Here is an 18,402-nt window from a genome sequence, read left to right on the forward strand (position 1 = left end):
TGGAATCATTTACGCTAGTTCTGTGGACATTCGTGTACAGCACGTCCCTGTCGCTGGTCAAAGATAAAAACAGGAAAATAAAAGCACTAGAAGGTGTAGGGAGTGTGTGGCGCCACACGGATGCTTGTGTAACCTCCTGTTCAAAGACCTCCTGTTTCCTCACAACTGGACATCTGGGAATTCAGGCATACTGAAGATTTTTGGCAAAGAAATGTCTCCCAAGGACAGTTAGGTGTATTTTGGCTGTTCTTTTCTTCACATTTTAGCAGGTCATGTTGTTGTTTGTTCTACTAAAAACAGAGCCTGCTGTATGTAAACTACTAAGCTGTTCAGCTGCTCTAAAAGAAGTCATCCTTGAGTCATCTTCATATTTCTTCCAAGGAGCTCAACTTTCTTGAACTTTAGCTTTCAAAAAGGTCACACACAAGGACTGGAAATAAGAGCAAAAGCAGCCAAAGTTCAAAGAAAAACTTTAAAAGACTTCCACAAACTGTGGAGAACTAATTATCAAGACCAATTAAAAGATCATAAGAAAATATGGACTCCTTGGAGGCAAAATGGGAATAATTTAGAGAGTGGATTTGAACTTCTGCACAGTGCAGAGGTTTAAAAAGCTGTTGTTGATCCAGCTGTTATTGCTCTGCATGGATACACACCAACGGAGGTGCACAAACATCCGTGAATGAGGCGATGTCTCCATTACATCTTTGTGGATTTGTTATCTAACTTTGTATAAGCCAGTGTTTCCATTGACCAGTTGTTCTAAGTCACAGGTGTCAAACTCCATTCCTCGGGGCCGCTCTCCTGCATGTTTTAGATGTGTTCTTGCTTTCAAACATCTGCTTTAAATGGATGACTTGTTGCCATGCTCCTGGAGAACTTGATGATTTGTTGAGGAGGTAATTAAACCATTTGAATCAGGTGTGTTGGGCAGAAAAACCTAAAACTCCCAGGACAGCGGCCCTCGAGGCCTGGAGTTTGACACTTAGAATCTAAGTGTTTGATAGGAAGGCAGCTTTCTTGGTTCTTGAAGGCATTTATAATCTAAAAGCCTCTGTCATTTCTGAAAAACTGGTTTGTATATTTCATGGTTACAAGACTTGTTGGAGTGCTTGGACTTTCAGAGTTCTTCAAGTGTCTGGTATACCACTCTTTAAGCTGCTTCTGGTTGTTCACAGATGCACCAGTGGTGCTGGTCACTCCTTACAGTAACAGTTTGAGCTTCCATAAATGTAAAAAATAAAACACAGGGTTCTTGGCATATAATCCAAAAGCATTGGAGCAATTTGTACAAAAAATATGTGAAACATCTTCTATTCTGAATCCTGTGGCCAGCTGGTTGTACAGACTGTCTGTCATCATGACATTATACCATTGAGTCTTGATCCCAGCTTACCCTTAGTTATACCGACTGTTTCAGCTCTGTCACTACCTCACTTGGTGGATCAGAAGTGTAACAGTGGTGGATTGACTTCAATCCTACATGCCACTTCGGTTATTTCATAAATTACAGCAAGACAGCTTCTCGGGCCAGGTTTAAAGTGTTTGTGAAAGGAGTTTTTAGGAATAAAATCTACACAGACATACTGTCCACAGGTCCAGGTTATTTTATCCCTAATCTTACCAAAAGCATTGGTTAATTCTCGCAGTTTGGGTGTGTTCCTGATCTTTTTAAGTTTTAAATCAAGTTGTTTGTTGTTTTGTTATTTGACTATTGTGAGTTTTATTTGCGTCAGTGAATCTTGTCCTTGTCATTGTCAAACCACTGGATGTCTCCAGTTACCAGATTCTAGCTTTTCATCGACCACCTGCTTGTCATCCATAATCAGCACACCTATTTACTCATCAACCCTCCCAGTCTACATTATATGATCTCCATATTCCTTAACTTATTGTCAGATTATGATGATCATTGTTTTATCCTTGGGTTTGGTTATTAAAGTTCTGGCTTTTCACCCTTATCCTGACTCCAGTTATGTCTGCATTTGGGTTCTACTTCAATGAGTTACCACTAATCGTGACACAAAGAAACAAGTAGCCGGTGACTCTTAGATGATATTTTATAACATGGTCTGACTGGAACCAACTGATGACAATGGTTAGGGTCATGAGTGAATATCAGGTAGTGGTTTGGGTCATAGCGGTCCATTGTATTGTTCCAGTGACTTTTGGTTGGGAAAGAGTTTTATTGAGACCCAACAAGCCAAATCATCTTTTAAGGTCAACCAGTCAGCCATGAACCATCCCGTATCCTTTGTCATGGTCTGCGCTCCCACACCGCTGTGATGGCCGACCCCTGTTTGTGCTTGAATAAGTGCTGGCAGGCCCATGTGTGTTTGTTGCAGTCAACAAGCCTTCATGCACGTCTCCTCTTTGTTTTTGTTTGATGTCTGCAGGAGGCGGGGAGCTGCTCAGACACCCCCGGAAAAACACGCATCCCACCTCGATGCTAAATTTGGAGCTGGCCTGCTGTTTAGAAGTAGTACGGCCGTGTGAGCTCGACAGTATGGAGTACCTGAATAAACACTGGCTATAAGGAAAACAAGGCTGAAGACAGTGAAAAACAAGTCAATCATCAGTAATCTGAATTTCTTTCCTAACAAATATAAATTCTAAGACTTAAAAATTTGGGCATTGAGATGTATTTGGCTTTAAAAAGTAATTCCTCGTATGATTCCAGTTAAACGAAGAACCATATGACTTCTTGGCTTGCGTGTTTAGGTGCATAGCTGTGCAGCTGTCTGCTGAGTGAAGGGTTTCACTGCCAAGAGAGTCAAGTGGGTAATTGTGAAAAACAAACTATGAGACAAGTGTGTGACAGAGTTCACCTTCAGTCCTGACTTTTTCTTGTCTTTTTCTTTTCAGATTATGTAAATTAGACTGCCTACTTAACTAATCTGTCACCTATGTCGAGATATTGGTCAGTAAATTTAGCTAAACTGTATAAATAAAAACAACTCCCCCTGTGACAATAAGGTGCCAAGTGAGTGACTGTGTATCTTATGAGTTTATTCACAGGTCACTTCAGTGGACTTAATGTATCAAAGTAGATCTAATGTGACACTAACCACAGGTGAGGGTCGTATCTTGTACATGTAGGTGTAAGGTGATTCAGACTTGCAGAATTCCACACGTTTCCAAAAAGAGAGTATTTATGTTTGCGCACAAAGAAAGAAATTGAAATCCAATGTGGACACGGATTCTAAACCCGGTGTGAAGTGATGTTCTCAGAGCGAACAGATCATCCAGCACTGCTGTTGCTGACAGGTGTTAACAGGACACCACCATCTCCCAAATGTGAAGTACATGACCTTTTCACCCTATGGCAAATGCCAACATCTCGTGAACATTTGTCCAATCTGGTACAGCACGATTACCAGTGAGATCAGTGTCAGACCCAGAATATTTTTGTCTCCGTTTGTTTAAAGTGATCATTAGAAGTGGGATACAGGTGAAAGTTTACGGACAATTAATATTTAACCCTGTTGCAGATAGCTCTTTCAAGGACCTCAGATTGGAGAAACAGAAATTATGCTACGCTCCGTTTTCCTCCTCAGTTGTAACTTGGATCTGGGAATGAAGTCGTACTTAAATAAGCCGTGTTCCAGTTAACCAGTAGGATTTGCTCATGTTTTACTCCCTGACCAGCATTAGCAATACATGTTGTTAACAATACATTTCTCTGCATTCTGTTCATTTAAACACTGCTCAACATGTTCCCTAATAGTGGTTGGAAAGTATTATGTTTGACTGGATTACAGAGATACAAACCGGTGAAAATAAAAAGTTTATTACTGCAGCTATCGTATTTCATGCACAAATCAGCCATAATGCACTTTGAGATTAGGGCTGCCGTGAAACCTCTGACTTTCTGAGTCCAGATTTGGTAACGTTCTAGTTGATTTTTCTGACTTGGAACTCCCACTTTTGAGTACAAATAAAATGCAGCAATAAAAAATGACGAGCTAAAGGCTAGTCTGAGCAAGGCCAAGACCAAAGTGGACTACATGTTAGTTCAGCAATCTGATCAGAAATTAATTCTGTTTCTCCAAACTGAGGTTCAAAGAGTTATCTATCACAGGTAAGATATGAATTTTTCATGACCTCTCCACACGACCCTCACTTTAAAAAATCTGAACTATTATTTCAAAATAAATGGGCAAATTCTAGCATAAGCTATACTAAGATTAGCCTATTAGCTTTATCCTAAAAGAGATTTAAAAAGGAATAAAAAACACAAAGTCAATTTCAAGCAATTTAGCTTCTTATATCAATATGAAAATAGCATTATATGGCAAACATATCACAAATGTCCTCTTGTTTCTAACATATAATAAAACAGACAATCATTAACAGTTGTAAGTTAGCACATGATTTTCAATAACTTAAGATGGCTGACTAAAGACTTTTGGACACGAGAACTGCATCAGTGGAGTGTTTCTAAAAGTAGTTACAAATGTACAGGGCGCAAAAATAACAAATGTTTGCAAAGATTGTTTTCTTTTTAGTTTTCTTATTGAAAGGAGACTTATAATTTTACAAAAAATTTGGTTGTTTTTATCAACCCAAATGGAAAGGAAGACACGCTTCTCTCTATTAGACAAAAAGGACAGAAACATTTTTAACATACATTAAAGACGTGTTGGTGTGAGCCCATAAACACACTCCACACCAAACATACAACACAAACACACGTGCACAGACACTTCCATGACACAGACGTTGAACAAGGCATGGTGCTGGGAGGTCTCAGACATTTTTTGATCCCTCTTTAAACTTCTTCGCGCTCTGTTTAAACCCGCCCAGTGCACTGAGATGAGCCCAAACAGATGTGCACACTGCATCTCAGCAACGTCTTGTCTGCAGTACTGGTACAGAACGTTAATCCACAGTAATATAAGGCAAATAAATAAGAAACGCAGCACAGACTGACTCAGAAACACAGAATTCTTAATGATGCAAAAATTATGTTTTTGTTCACTAATTAAATCCATGTTATTCTCCAGTGTTTGTAACGAGTTAAACAGAAGAAAAAAAGAAATCTTTTTTTGTTGTTTTTACACATAAATTCTGCCTTTGTTGCATTCATATGATGATTGTCTCAGATCAATTACAACACAACAGTTACATCCGTTTTTTTGTTCGTATTTCCACCAAACGTTCTCCGTATTCTGATTTGGCAGTGGTTTTCACAAAAATAAAGGTTCTCACCAACAAACCCCGTCTGAGCTTTTGGCTCTGTCAACGTTTAAGTGCAGTTTCTCTCTGCTGATATCTAAACATGGATCCAGGAAGAGTTCTGAAATTGCACTATTCTCCACAGCTCATCAGCCACGCTTGTTTTGTTTTTTTCCATTCCCGCTCAGGGCACAGTGTTCCGAACACACTTTGTCTTCGGGCGCCACTTTTCATCATCAGCTTTCATAAAGACAGCGCAGAAGGTCCATCTTTTCTGTCTATTCCTTCATCCCTCCTGCTGCGCTCCATCGGGGAACAGTTACAGGTTCAGCAGACGGTCATTAGTAGTGTTACTGAGGAGATCTCACTGGACAAGCTGGTTACTGACAATGAATAAATATTTTGATTCATCTTGCTTCATCTCTGGATTATCCTCAAATGCTCCTGAAGAAAAAACAAAAGAAGACATGTTCACCATATTAGATATTTGAATCCAGTTTATTACAGGTCATGCATTCAGTGTATATTCCTGTGAACTCACATGGCTTTGTTTCACATCTACATCAGCATCGCTCTCATTGCTGCCTTGCTGATCCGTTTGCGGTTCTTCCTCATCCTTTTCCTCATCAGGTTCGGACGAGCGGGATGTCTGGGGCCCGTCGGGGCTGCCAGCTGCCGAGTTGTGGTTGTAGATGTTGTTGTCTCTGCAAGAAAAGATGATAGACACAATAACAAAGACACAAATTACTCTCTGGACTTTTTAAAATTATTTTCAATAATTTCATTTAATGTCATTATCTTTCTTCTTTCTTTTACCTGGTTTCTGAGTGGTTGTATGCAGATGATGATGTTTCCCGTGTAGGTGATGCTGACTGTCTGCCTCCTTTTCTTTCAGCCTTTCCTCCTCCTCCTCCTGCTTTAGTTTCTGCTGTCGCAGTATTTCCTTCTCTTGATCCAGCCTCTTGTGGAGAAGTAGGAGCTCTTTTCTCTCTGCCTCTAATCTTTCCTCCTCGACCTGTAGCATGCGTTCCACCTCGGGAGTCTCGTTTCCGTTCCTCCTGTCCGGCTCTCGAGGGTCTGGATTTGGCTCTTTGGTAGGTCGGAACCTGCTCTCCACCCTCTCTATAAGGGTTTCCTCACTAGGGCTGAACACGTCTTGAGGATTCTCAGTAACATGCTTAGAGAGTCCGCCAGTGTGGCTCTTTGAAATTTTGGATTTATCCTCTTCCCGTAGCGGGCTGTGTGTCTGTGTGTCTTTGTTTCTTGCATCTCCGGTTCCTCCCGACTTCCCCTTTACTTCCACACCGACGTCATCGGAGACCTCCACATTCTCCTGCTTCTCAGTTTGATCTGCAGTCCCAAGAAGCCTGGTGAAGTTGTGAGCCCAGTGTGGAGCAAAGAGGCTCGTTTGAGCCTCTTCATGCTGAGACGTTTCCTCTCCTGCTGGACTGTAACCTTCTCCAGGCTGAGGGAAGGTGTCTCCTCTGGGGCTCCATTGCTGCTCCAGGAGGTCCTCCAGGTGGGCCCTCTGAGTTTGTTTCAGCTCATCCAACAGGTGGAGCTCATCTTTGGAGTGCACCTTCACCTTCACAGTGAACAAAAATAAGATTCAGCTCCACCCAGAATGTTGGTCACTTTTACCTCATTGTAGATACTTAAAGGGACAGTTCAGATCCTTTGAAATGGGGTTCTGTGGAATGGTTATGATGAAATTTTATCTTCCCTGTTGTAGATAGCCTTTTTCAATGCCCTCAGTTTGAAAATCGAGTTTACCTCGGACCAGATTGCGGCCAAGCCCACACTGAATCATCTCAAAACAACTCAAATTTCAAAAATATCCCAGCAGTTTATTTGATAAACTTATTGAATTGTTGACAGTTTTGCATTTCACTGCTATTTACATAGAATTTTGTGGTTATTTGCAACAGCAGCAACTAACTGTAGCACTTCCTGTGCAACCTGGAGCACTTCCAGCAGTAATATCACAACATTTCTGCAGGAATACCAGAACAACATAAACTGCTGTGAAACTTTTGCAACTGGAGTTGTTTTAAGACAATCCACTTTGTTCTTAGGCCACATTTAAGCTGGCTGTTCATCAATCTGATTGTTAAGATATTTTTTCACAAACTTTCCACAGAACCATACTTTAAAAGATCTAAACTATTCATTTAACTCTAACTCTGCCCAGGTCACAAAACAAGAAAATGTAATTTAGTAAAGACAGCGTTTTGCCTCGTTTGAGCCAAAATACCAGCCATAACATTATGACCACTGAGCAAAAATACTCAGATTGTGTAAGGCTGTTCATCGTTTCAGCCTCAGATCAAGATGAATTTTATCATCTTGACATTAAGCAGAGAGAGTTATTCTACTCATACAAATATGAGTGTGTAAACAGCAGCGAGGTGCCTGTGGTTTTGCACATACAGATGCAAAAAACATGCAAATGCTCCTAAAATGCACCACATTGCAGAAACAACCTGTATCTTGCCTTTTCACAGGGATGTTACTTTGACATTTGCCAACTATTCAAACATTGTTCCAGACCAATCACTGCCCCCACAGCAGCAACCACAGATGCTACAAAAGAGCTGTGAGCCATCTGCTGGAAACAATCCACAAAAAAACCCTGTCCCACAATCTATAGAGGCCAGAAGATCTACTGCTATGATCCCAGACCTAGACACTCGAGGAGACACCTTTAAGTTATTTGTTCATATCTTGATATTGTGGAGCTGTTTTAGCAGCTAAAGGGGACACATTTAACATTAGTAGGGTGATCACAATGTTATGGCTGATCAGTGTTTGCTGCACACTGCTTATAGACGTTTAGGCAGTCGTTCATAAAACAGAGAGCATGTACCTGTCCCTGCGCAGGCCCTTGACTGAGTGTTTGGTTTCGATGCAGGTGGCTGTGCTGCCTGCGGGAGGACTTCTTCTTGAGCACAGGGGGCCATGGAGTGGGCTGACACCTGCACTCCACATGATCCACGACTGACACCACCGCTCTGGCATAAGTGGGCCTTTTGTTGACGTACTCAATCTTCATGACCTGGAGAGGGAGGAGGAAGAAGAGGGAGAATCACCGGGATGTATTCTGAGTATACCACTCAGACAGAATGTGGTCTACACTGATATTCTCTGCTGCTTTTTGGTGTCATTTATTTGTTACCTGCACAAGTCTCTGATCTGACTATTTAATCATTTAATTCTAATCCCACCCCATCATGCTCGTGTACCTGCAGGTATCTGGTGTGCGTGAGGACGGGGACGCACTGCAAGCTCTTGGTGTTGCAGCAGCCCGAGCAGCGCTGCACCTCGACGCACGGCGGCCACAGCAAGAAGTTGGCGTTGCTGCGGTCCAGCATCGCCCTGGTGACCTCCACCACCTCTGTGCGAACTTTACACAGAGCCTGCTGGGCCGGCTGGGCGTCTGCGGGATCAGATGTGACTCGACATTAGTGGAAATGACAGAACTGGTGTTAGGTTTAGTTTTGGTATTAGTATCCAGTAGGGGTGTGACGGTTCAGACGTTTTGGACAGGTACTGACGACGAAAATGTCAGTCACAGGATCAGCTGTGTGAAAGAAAAAAAAACCTCTGCTGTGCCGGTGATCGTAGACAGCCATAGTTGAGAGAAACGAGATGTGCAGGTATGGCAGGCAGTTCTATCATGTAAGCAACAATTTGAAAAGGACTGTGCCAAGCCATTAGTGTATTTGTTCAATATCCCTGATGTTAAGCCTAATTTTTTTTTTTTTTACATTTTATTTATTTTTTATTGTCATAATGGAAGATATTATTCGGTTTGGCTGCTTTTATTTTTGCATGACGTTTGGGTCAAATTAATTGGTTTAATAAATTGATTTTGTTTTTTTTTGTAATATTTTCGAAAGAGGTACTTTTCTGGAATTGATCAAACTTTCTGACACGTAGCCTGTGGGTTACTTTTTACACTTCAGATTGGTTAAAAAAAGACAGTGAAGCTCATTATTTTATAGTGAATTTATCAGTTGACAAATCCTATGTTTCTGTACAAGGCCTTAGACTCTCCCTCCTAACAAGCTTGATTTTTTTTTATTATTGTCTTTGCTTCTTTGTTATTGTCTGTAAACACAACAAAAACATTTAAAATACTGCTCCAAACCCTGACCCTCACAATGAATTATGTTCCAAAGTGTGTCTTAGGCGTTACACCCCTTGTATCCTGATCATTAACGTGATCACCACTGCAGGTTTAAGGGGGACAATGTGTCTGTGTGTGTTTGTTCATTTGTCTGTCAGTTATCAAAATATCTTATGAGCCACCAGACCAATTTTAATGAAACTCTTAGAAAGTAATCTTAGGATGTGCATCTACATCTTAATAACTTTTGGAGTCAGCTCAGTTTAAGATGGTCATCCAGCAAATCCAAATAAAACCAAAAACAAACAGGGATGTTCAGCTCACCGAGACTCCGTGGAAATCTGTGACCTTCGTTAGCTGCAGAGGTCCCGTCCTCCTCATCTGAGACAAAAACAAACAGCATTTACCTCAGCAAACACAAACAAATAATTAGGAATGATTTGTTAGGTCTGTGGTGCTTCATATTTTTTTAATGGCATTCTAGAATCCCATGCAACTTTCTGCATTTAAAGAAATAAAAATATGTTTTTCATATGGGTGAAAAAAGTTTGACTGCACAAGAAGATTAAAAAGAACATAAATCTGATAAAGTCATTTTAGGTTTCTTATGAAGTATAACTGTGAAGCATGTTATAGAGCTGCACAATATTATGGAAAACATTCTCCTAAACATGAATAAACACAGATTTTTGAGTGTCAGGGGGCTCCAAACCCATGAATTATGGAAAAACAGAGATTGCCCCCCGAATAAATCATTTGAGGAGACTATACTTTTAAGCATTATAACAAACAGAAAGCAAATCCACCATTTATGTAGTGAAAACGATACATTTATGCCTTTCAAAAATTATGCCACCCCCTTCATTTTTCTAACAGTGGTACGGTCCATCAGGATTAGCACATAGGAGTCGTGCCTCCATCTTTCAAGTAGAAGACCCAGGTTTGAACCCCCATCCTGCGCAGATATTAAAATGTTTTAATGCATGTATATCCTCAACGCACCCACTTTCTTTGGCTATTCATCATTATATTTTTCTGCTTCTAGCATCAATAACCTGCCTCCAGGAAGTAGCTATTTTGCAAAAGTTAACTCTAGACAAATAACATGTTAAACTTTTTATGTACTTTCCTATATTTCCACAACATTTTGTTCACTTCATCGCCTTTCGGTTAAATCTTGTGTGTAAAAGCCCAGCCCTGCTGCTTTAACAGGATCTAACCACACACATTATACAATTTGCATTACATTATCTGTGAAAAATGACAGGATACATGTTGCTTAATATCTATTTTGTTGCTTTTTGTGCACAAAGCTGTCGCCTTTTTTCACCCTCCCGCAGGTTAAAGTTGTGTCTTGCGAGAACAGTCCGGTCTAATAAATAAATCAGAAAAATGGACGCCTCACACACTCCAGGAACAGCAGTATTTTAAATTTTAGATGTAAAATAAAACAGACAAGACAGGTAGACAGCTTTCTGGTTTTCTAATTTGATTATATGTAATATTTTTACTTTAATACTCTAAATTACAAAGATAAAACGAGGAAAAAACTTCTGTTAAATAATTCCAAAAACTGTAAAACTGAAGATCCATATATATATTCACCCCTTCTGCTTTAAATTAGTTTGATCCCCTATAAGTGGATACTATTTAAGTGCAGAAAGACAGAAAAAAGGTATAAATCATTTTTAAAACACCTCAGTTTTGTTTTTTTTTTTGCACCCAAAAAAAAGCTGTTTGGATGTGGACATGAGGTGTAAACCAAACGGTAAATGGTTTTAAAACTATATGGAGTACGGCCTAAAACTGTGTGTGTTTATAGAGCATGTATGGTGATAAAATCATAAATCTCAGCTCTTTACCTACGGAGTCAGTGAGCAGCAGCAGCTGGAGGTCCTCTATAGAGGAGATGGGGCTGTTTCTAACCAGCTCCACCAGGGCTGCAGGCATAGGGTCCCCCTGAAACACACAAAATGCATATATTTATATAAAATACCTTTAAACATGAGATAACATAAGAACACTGAGGAAGACAAATAAATACCACGTTTTGCACATCACTCAGCAGCTTACATCAGCATTTAAACGGGTTTTGAGTTATTTTCCCACTCTTTTTCACGAAGAAGACTCTTCAGCAGGACTTCTCCAGCCAGCATACTATTGGTGTTTATTAGTTAAAAAAGTAAAAGTGTGACTGGACTAGTTCTATCAAAACACACACAAAAAAAAAAAAGATTTTTAAACATTGGTTACAGGTTCAGAATGTGTGAAGACTCTGTTGAAAGCTGTAATAATATCAGTTGCAACACATGACAAAATAAGGTAAAATAAAATAAAAACATATCTATTTGTACTTATATTAATGTAAAAAATCATATCAAAACTCCTACTTTTTATTAAATTTCACCCCAAATGTCTAATCTTCCAAAATATTGCCAAAACTCTCCGCTGTTAGAACTTATTTGGAAGCAGGCAAACGCTCTTTTTTTCCATTGAGTTTGTTTCTAAAGTTTTAACTATTAGAAGTAATTTTTCTCAGCATGACTAATGTGAGCAAATATTTCCTCCCATTCTAACAGAAAACCAAGCAGCAGCTCTGCACGGTGATTCTAAGGAGTCAGTTGTGGGTTTTAAGCTCTGTGGTCATTAATGGGGAAGAGACGCCGAGGGAGGGGGAGATTTAACCAAAGCAGACACACAATGGTCACTAAGAGCGGGGTGAATGACTATTGGCGTTGTGTCCTCTCATCTGCTAACATTTAGGGGTCAAAGGGGCAAGGAAAGAGTCAGGAAGTGGGGGAAGGAGTGATACAGAGAGGATGAGAGGAGGGAGGTGCATCTGAAAAAGGAATTGGAGGAATAATAGATGAATAAAAGACAGGCAGAGATGGATCAGACGTGGGTCGAGGCTCTTCCTAGCTTTGGTTCAAATGCTCATTGTGGATGAGCTTTACTTGCTTTGCTGTCACCCGGACAGAGGGAGCCCAAGGCAAAAGTTCTTCGGGGAAAAGTTAGAAAAGATTTACTAAATATAAGTTCGTTTTCCAGTAAGCATCCAGCTGCCATTGAGCTTAATGAATCCCAGCGGCAAGCGGCCACCCATGCATGAAGGTTCACCCCCTGTCCCTGCCCGGCACTGTTTGCCATCGACGTTCCCTCATTACCAGGTCAGCTCCTCTGAAAGGTCAGATCGTACCCGCTTGTACTTCGCTCTGCAGAGCGACCGATGCCCACCCGCCCTCCCCGCGCCTGAGGTGTCGTCATTATCGTTTCCTCCCGTCTGCCGATGGAGCGAGCCAGCCTGCCCGACCGCCTGCCCGCCCGCTCGGCTAATTGTGTCTGATGTTAATTACAGGGTGTGTGCCTTTTGTTCGTGTAGTGGTGCCGGCTGTCGTGGCAATTTGGGTCTGAGCAGGAAATATTAAATAAACACTTCAGTTACTACAAACAAACAGACGCCGACTGGGTGGCCAGAAAATCTAAATGGGCTTTATTGATATCAAACTAGAACATTTCTGAAGATGTTTTGAGCTGCTGCCTGAAACTCCAACATCAACCTTCTTCTGTGAAGCCCAATAATAGTTTGGATTTTTACTTTTGCAATCATCTAAGCTCACATTTTGATGTATAAACTGTATAAGTAAAGAGATCATAAGAAATGTCAAAGTTGCTGCCTTTGGCTCATTAGGGTCACCATGTTAACACCTCTGTCTCTCACTCCCTGACAGATGAGTTATTGAAACAGAAATGTAGATTAGAAAATACTATGAAGTGTAAACTATTTTTTTTTAAGTCCTGAACCGTGGGGGCAGAAGTGTCTGGTCGTCATGTGTCAATTTTGACACCTCTAGGGTGTTTTATCCCAAAGATACATCAAGTTAAAAAGAGTCTACTTCCTGTTTGGAGGAGAAGATTCTGAGCTCAGATAAAATGGAAGTCAATGGGAGTTACGATGTGCTCACTCTGCTCTCTGAGGGGATCTGATAAAAAAGCGTAAGTCCTACAGAAGTGAGAGACACACTGGATAAAAGAAGACAAAAATACTTACGTCCTGATGTATGAACTATATAAACATTGTAAAAATTGTGGCAATAAGAAGAGTTTGTTTGCAAGAAAACTGGGAAAGTTTAGACAGCGTTAAACATTGGTGTGACATGTGAGGTCAAATCTGCAAAAGCCATAAAATTTGAATTAAAATGTTGTAAAAAAAATAGATAAATAAAAGCGGCAAAGGTTTTTTAAAAAATGCAACTTTAGCCACAAAAACTCAGACTTCTCTCGACCCACTGAAACTTTGATTGGCGTTTCAACTCTGAATTACATCTCAACCATAGAGCGCCAAAGAAAGCTGTTTTTTTTTTTAACTTGTTTTAATGAACTCCCATTGTTGGTAATGCAGACATTGTATGCGTCTGTTTTTGCAGATTTCATCAACGCTGTACAATGTAGTGCTTCCAAAAATTACAGCTGGATATTTCCAATTTGAGACCCACGTTCTGATGTATTTAGTGTTGGGGGGTTGTTCAACGCTGCAGGAGGAGATATGAATCAAAGATCTTGACAGAAATAGAAGAATAACTGCAGGTTAGTAAAAGGTTGCTTCAGTGCTTATGCATTGGCACTCCTATACGACTCAGTAACAGAGAAAAAGGCTTAAATCTTTCTGAAGGAAGGTTATAAAGTTAGAAGAACACACAATCATGACGCCTGCCTACAGAACATAAACGTATTTTAGAACGAATCAATTCTGTCTCCTTACCTGGTACGTCATCCATACTTTTTCTTTTTTTCTTTTTGGATACATTACACGCTTCTAAAAACACTCATTTTGACAAAAGCCGGTAGTTATTCCCCGAGGCGGCATCTCGTCCCGTCCCCTGGAGAACTCTTCAGACACCTTGAGGAATGCCAGGTACCGGCAGCAGCTGCGGCAGGCGGGGGTGGGGTGGTGTTGGCGGGGGGAATGTCTAATTGTACATAATTAGGGGGTCGAGTTTGGTGGCGGCGCAGCAGCAGCAGCACATGTCGGAGGTTTCACATGCAGTCCTGGGAGGAACACGTGCACGAGGCATGTGTGAATAACTGAGAGCTTAATTGAGTCCATTGTCATAATTTACCTCAACTTTATCTTTGCTCAAGAAAAAAAAGGACAAAACTCCTCGTTTTCTGGATCCTCGCTGGATCCGAATCAAATTATGACGACTGGTAGGCTTCACCAGCATTCTTATCATAACCCTATTTTTAACAGGGAACATATTTAAACCCACGATTTCAGCCGTTTTCCCAGCTATGATTTCCTCAACTTTAAAAACCAGACATGGCGGGGGAATTCCTGCTTGTATACTTCAAAGTTTGAGCAACTTCTCACTTAAAAGCAGTCAAAATTTGGATTTCTTTTTCATGTGGCACCTGCAAACGAGATGACAGCTTGATGACAGGAAGTTATTTTTCGCTCCTCGCGCTTTAAAAGTTTTACCTTTATGAGTACTGTTAGTCTGTGCCACCCGTGTTGTACATTTCATTTTAATTATTACAATTATTTCAAAAGTCTGGTCATTTGGAAGCTTTAGAATGCAGAATAAGTGTGTCCATGCTTTGTTTTACATTAAAGTTTACAGATTGTAGTAAAATAAGTTGGCGTCATACAAAATGAACTTTTTTTACTTGTTTAATTGTAACAACTTCCTGTAAGGGACTTGTGTGATATGTATTTAACCCCATTTAGTTCTGCAGGTCACTGGCACTGTCAGATCAATCAAATTAAGTGCCTGGGTCAGGCACTTAGATTTAAAAAATATAGAAAAAAATTTAAAAACTCACGTCAGCATCAGGTTTGTTCTGCAACAAACATAATGTTTGAGTCGGTCAAGCCTCACTTGACCCACATTAGACCTTTGGTGAAGTTTAGACTTCCTGTTTGACCTCAGCAGATGGTGCGACTTCATCCATCTCTTGGGAACTCTTGTTCCATCAAGGCTCGGAGAATATTTTACAAACAGCATTAGCTGTTAAGAGTGATGGTGCTCTCTGACTGATTTGTGGCTCCTTATAACATGAGGCACAGCGTCTATGAATGCATCACTTAAAGAAAGTTTGGATTTAATCAAAGTTATGTTAAAATGGGTGAATTTGAAAAATTAATGGTGTAATGATCAAACCTTGAAACTAATGTAATACGCAATTTCATGCAATATCAAAGATCACACTCTCAGAGTATGTAATGGGGATGACTCTCAGCTACTACCAGATCAAATTTTAGCTCACTACCTGTAAAACTGTCTGAGTTATAGCCATTTTTGTGTTTGCTCATTTTGATTAGCTGTGGTGGCCATTTTGAATTGGATTTACTCTAAAAGTTAATCAGCTGTAGATGTACATCCTGTGGTTACCTTTGGAAAGTTTCATTAAAATCCATCCAGTGGTTCATGAGATGTTTCGCTAACAGACAGATGCACAAACACAGTGCAAAACCATCATTTTAACATTTCAGCAGCAGATGATAAACATGTCTTCATGGGATCACATGAACATGTTGAAAATGTTTCAAACCCGCATTACCCCTGTGCAAAACACGCGTTTCACATATATTACATGTAAACTTACTAAGCTTTCACATGTGGAAATCGTGTTCTTCCACACATGTATGACACAATGACAACATAAATACCCACAAACCTTTGCGTAAATAATTGTGTAACGCAGAGCGGACTGGCTTGAGTGTCCAGTCCGAATTATTCTTTATTTCACCAAACTGGGGCTGATCAAACAGCTATCTGCAACAGGTAAGATATTAACTGCTCATAACGACTCCACATAATCCCATTTTTGAAAAACTCGGAAGCCTTCCTTTAACCATGTGGAGGCTCCATCTAAATGAGACCCCCACTTCTCCACACACACACACACACACCATGCACACACTAGGATGTGCGTGTATGGGGTGTGTGTTTAATGAAGCCCCCTGTTCTTTTCCTGGCACATCAGTTCATCGTCTGTGTGCATCCCTGAGCGTCCAGAAACACTTAAAGAGAGGAATAACTCTTATTCTAACAGCCCAGAAACTCTTGAATCATCATGGGAGAGGCTTACATTTTATCATGAGGGCAGCCTGAAACAGGTGCACGCATTGCTGCGTTCAATGGAACTAAATAGATTGTCGCTTTCAAAAAGAAAACACACAAACATGTTCACTTAAAGTTGCTCAGACTAACTTAACTTTACACGACCTTGCGGAGACTTTAATGCGCTTCTGTGCGCTCCCGAGTTTTAAGTTTTAGTGCAGTGTGTTTACTAGTTTGTTTGTTTGTTTGCTGGTTTTCTGTCGTGATTTGAACTCACCTCGGCCGCGCCGGAGCGCAGACACGCCGCCAGCAGCGCGAGCAGCAGCAGCCGTACCCACGAGCTCATCTTGCTGCCCAGCCTCGAGCCTCTCCAACGGACCGGGCATTTATGGAGGCGCGAGGAAGCCTTCTCTCCTCAGCACTGCGGCGCGAGGCGGAGGTGGAGGAGGGAGGGAAGGGAGGGGAGGGAGGGACGGCTCGGGGGGGAACAGCGGCTCGCTGCTGTCCCTCAGAGACGCCCGAAGAAGGAGAAGGAGAAGAAGAAGGTGCTCGCTCAGGTCCACCCTAAAAACAACCCCTGGTCGTATTAATCCTCCAGTGTTTTAACTTTGTTCTTAAATTGTACGCTCAAAAATATCAAAAATTTGAAAAATAAAAAATAAAAAGTTCAGCGCAACCTATCTCACTAATAAAAGTCTCAGAAACATTTCCAAGAGAAACAAAAAGGTCCAAGCTTCACCAAAAGATCAAACACGCATGAAGTAAGTAACATTAATATATATAGATATATATTCCAAACGTGTTCAAATAAACAAAAAAAGAAGAATGATTAAAATCCAAAAAAAATGAGGAGTCTCTTAATTTTTTCAGGACGGTAGTTGTCGCTTCTTCTTCCAAGGAGTCTTATCAAGAGGCAGAGTGCTGCGTGGCTTGGTGCGCCTGGAGCAGCCTGATTACGCAGCAGCAGCAGCGGCGGCGGCGGTGGTGGTGGAGGTGGTGCTGGTGGTGGGACTGAGGAGAAGCCTTCCATGTGAGTCAGTCTGCTCTTGGCCAGCCCGTCCGTATCTCTCCCGCCCCCTGGCTGACAGTCCGCGTGCAAAGAAGCGACAGAAGCGCCTCGCGCCTCTCGCTGCGCAGCGTTCACGCTCCTGAGTCATTTGCGCAGATATTTGCGCAGCGACGCCAGGTCCCTCTGACTTTGTGGGCGCAATATTGATGTGAAAACATAAACAACTTGATGATAATATCAGTTTATAAGCAGTGTGTGGGGGGGAGTGACATTAATTAAGACTTTAAAGCCGCAGATGTGCATCAATTTGCAGTCATATATCCAGCAAGAGCAAGGGTCACAAAATGTGATGCATTATAAACTGATTTTGAGTGACTCCTTAGTGCTCGGTGTATGTGTTGGGGATGACTCCCAGCTACTACCACGCCTGATTTTAGCTCAGTATCTGCATAAATGACTGTGTTCAAGCTATTTTGGGGTTTGTTAGTTATTTAGTGGTGGCCATCTTAAGTTGGATTGACCCTAAAAGTGAATCAGCTGTAGATGTGCAACCAGTAATTACTTTCTAAAAAGTTTAATTAAAATTCACACACTTGTTCATGGGATATTTTGCTAACAGACAAGCAACTGCTGCCTTTTTCCAGTGTTGGGTGACAACACGTTGCACACGAGAAATGTAGTTTTGGAACATTTTCAGGATGTTTTTCCGCATGCGATGGCATGCGGAAAAACGTGTTAAATTCATGTGTTTATTTTGCTACGAGGGGTGTGAGGCATGAATTTGAAAACAGACTTGGCAGAGAAGTCCTGTGATGCCAAAGGAATAGATGTCATGTTGGGCTGAGTGGTAGGACCTCAAAATGCAGACGTGGAAGCTGAGTTGGAGCAAAAGCGTAAATTTTGTTTATTAATATTAATAACAGCAATAAAGAGTTCAGGCAGCAAAAAGAAGTTTGATGGAGAGCAGAAACAGTACGAGGAGCTGGTGACTAAAACAATGAGCAAACAGCGCAGGCCACAATAGA

General features: G+C 41.0%; 1 protein-coding gene across 1 annotated transcript; it reads right to left on the reverse strand.

The window, feature by feature from the left end:
* Positions 1 to 3,130: 3,130 nt before the first annotated feature.
* On the reverse strand, positions 3,131 to 17,244 carry pdgfbb (platelet-derived growth factor beta polypeptide b). The gene is made up of 8 exons (XM_017416547.3): positions 16,646 to 17,244; positions 11,170 to 11,266; positions 9,632 to 9,688; positions 8,421 to 8,614; positions 8,045 to 8,233; positions 5,995 to 6,763; positions 5,720 to 5,882; positions 3,131 to 5,622 (listed from the first exon to the last, which is right to left on the reverse strand). Exons 1-7 carry the CDS (start codon positions 16,712 to 16,714, stop codon positions 5,737 to 5,739), a joined length of 1,521 nt encoding a protein of 506 aa, XP_017272036.1. The 5' UTR covers positions 16,715 to 17,244; the 3' UTR covers positions 3,131 to 5,622; positions 5,720 to 5,736.
* Between the last annotated feature and the right edge of the window lie 1,158 nt (positions 17,245 to 18,402).

The sequence above is a fragment of the Kryptolebias marmoratus genome, linkage group LG12 (assembly GCF_001649575.2).
Source record: "Kryptolebias marmoratus isolate JLee-2015 linkage group LG12, ASM164957v2, whole genome shotgun sequence".
Taxonomy (NCBI): domain Eukaryota; kingdom Metazoa; phylum Chordata; class Actinopteri; order Cyprinodontiformes; family Rivulidae; genus Kryptolebias; species Kryptolebias marmoratus.

Bases quoted from the DNA above. Each gene is read 5' to 3' on its own strand.
- pdgfbb (XM_017416547.3), bottom strand. From the start codon at position 16,714: ATGAGCTCGTGGGTACGGCTGCTGCTGCTCGCGCTGCTGGCGGCGTGT. The intron at 8,615-9,631 runs GTGAGCTGAACA...CTGATCCCGCAG, and splicing joins CAGATTTCCACGGAGTCTCG to ACGCCCAGCCGGCCCAGCAG. The intron at 6,764-8,044 runs GTACATGCTCTC...TTCACTGTGAAG, and splicing joins AAGGGCCTGCGCAGGGACAG to GTGAAGGTGCACTCCAAAGA.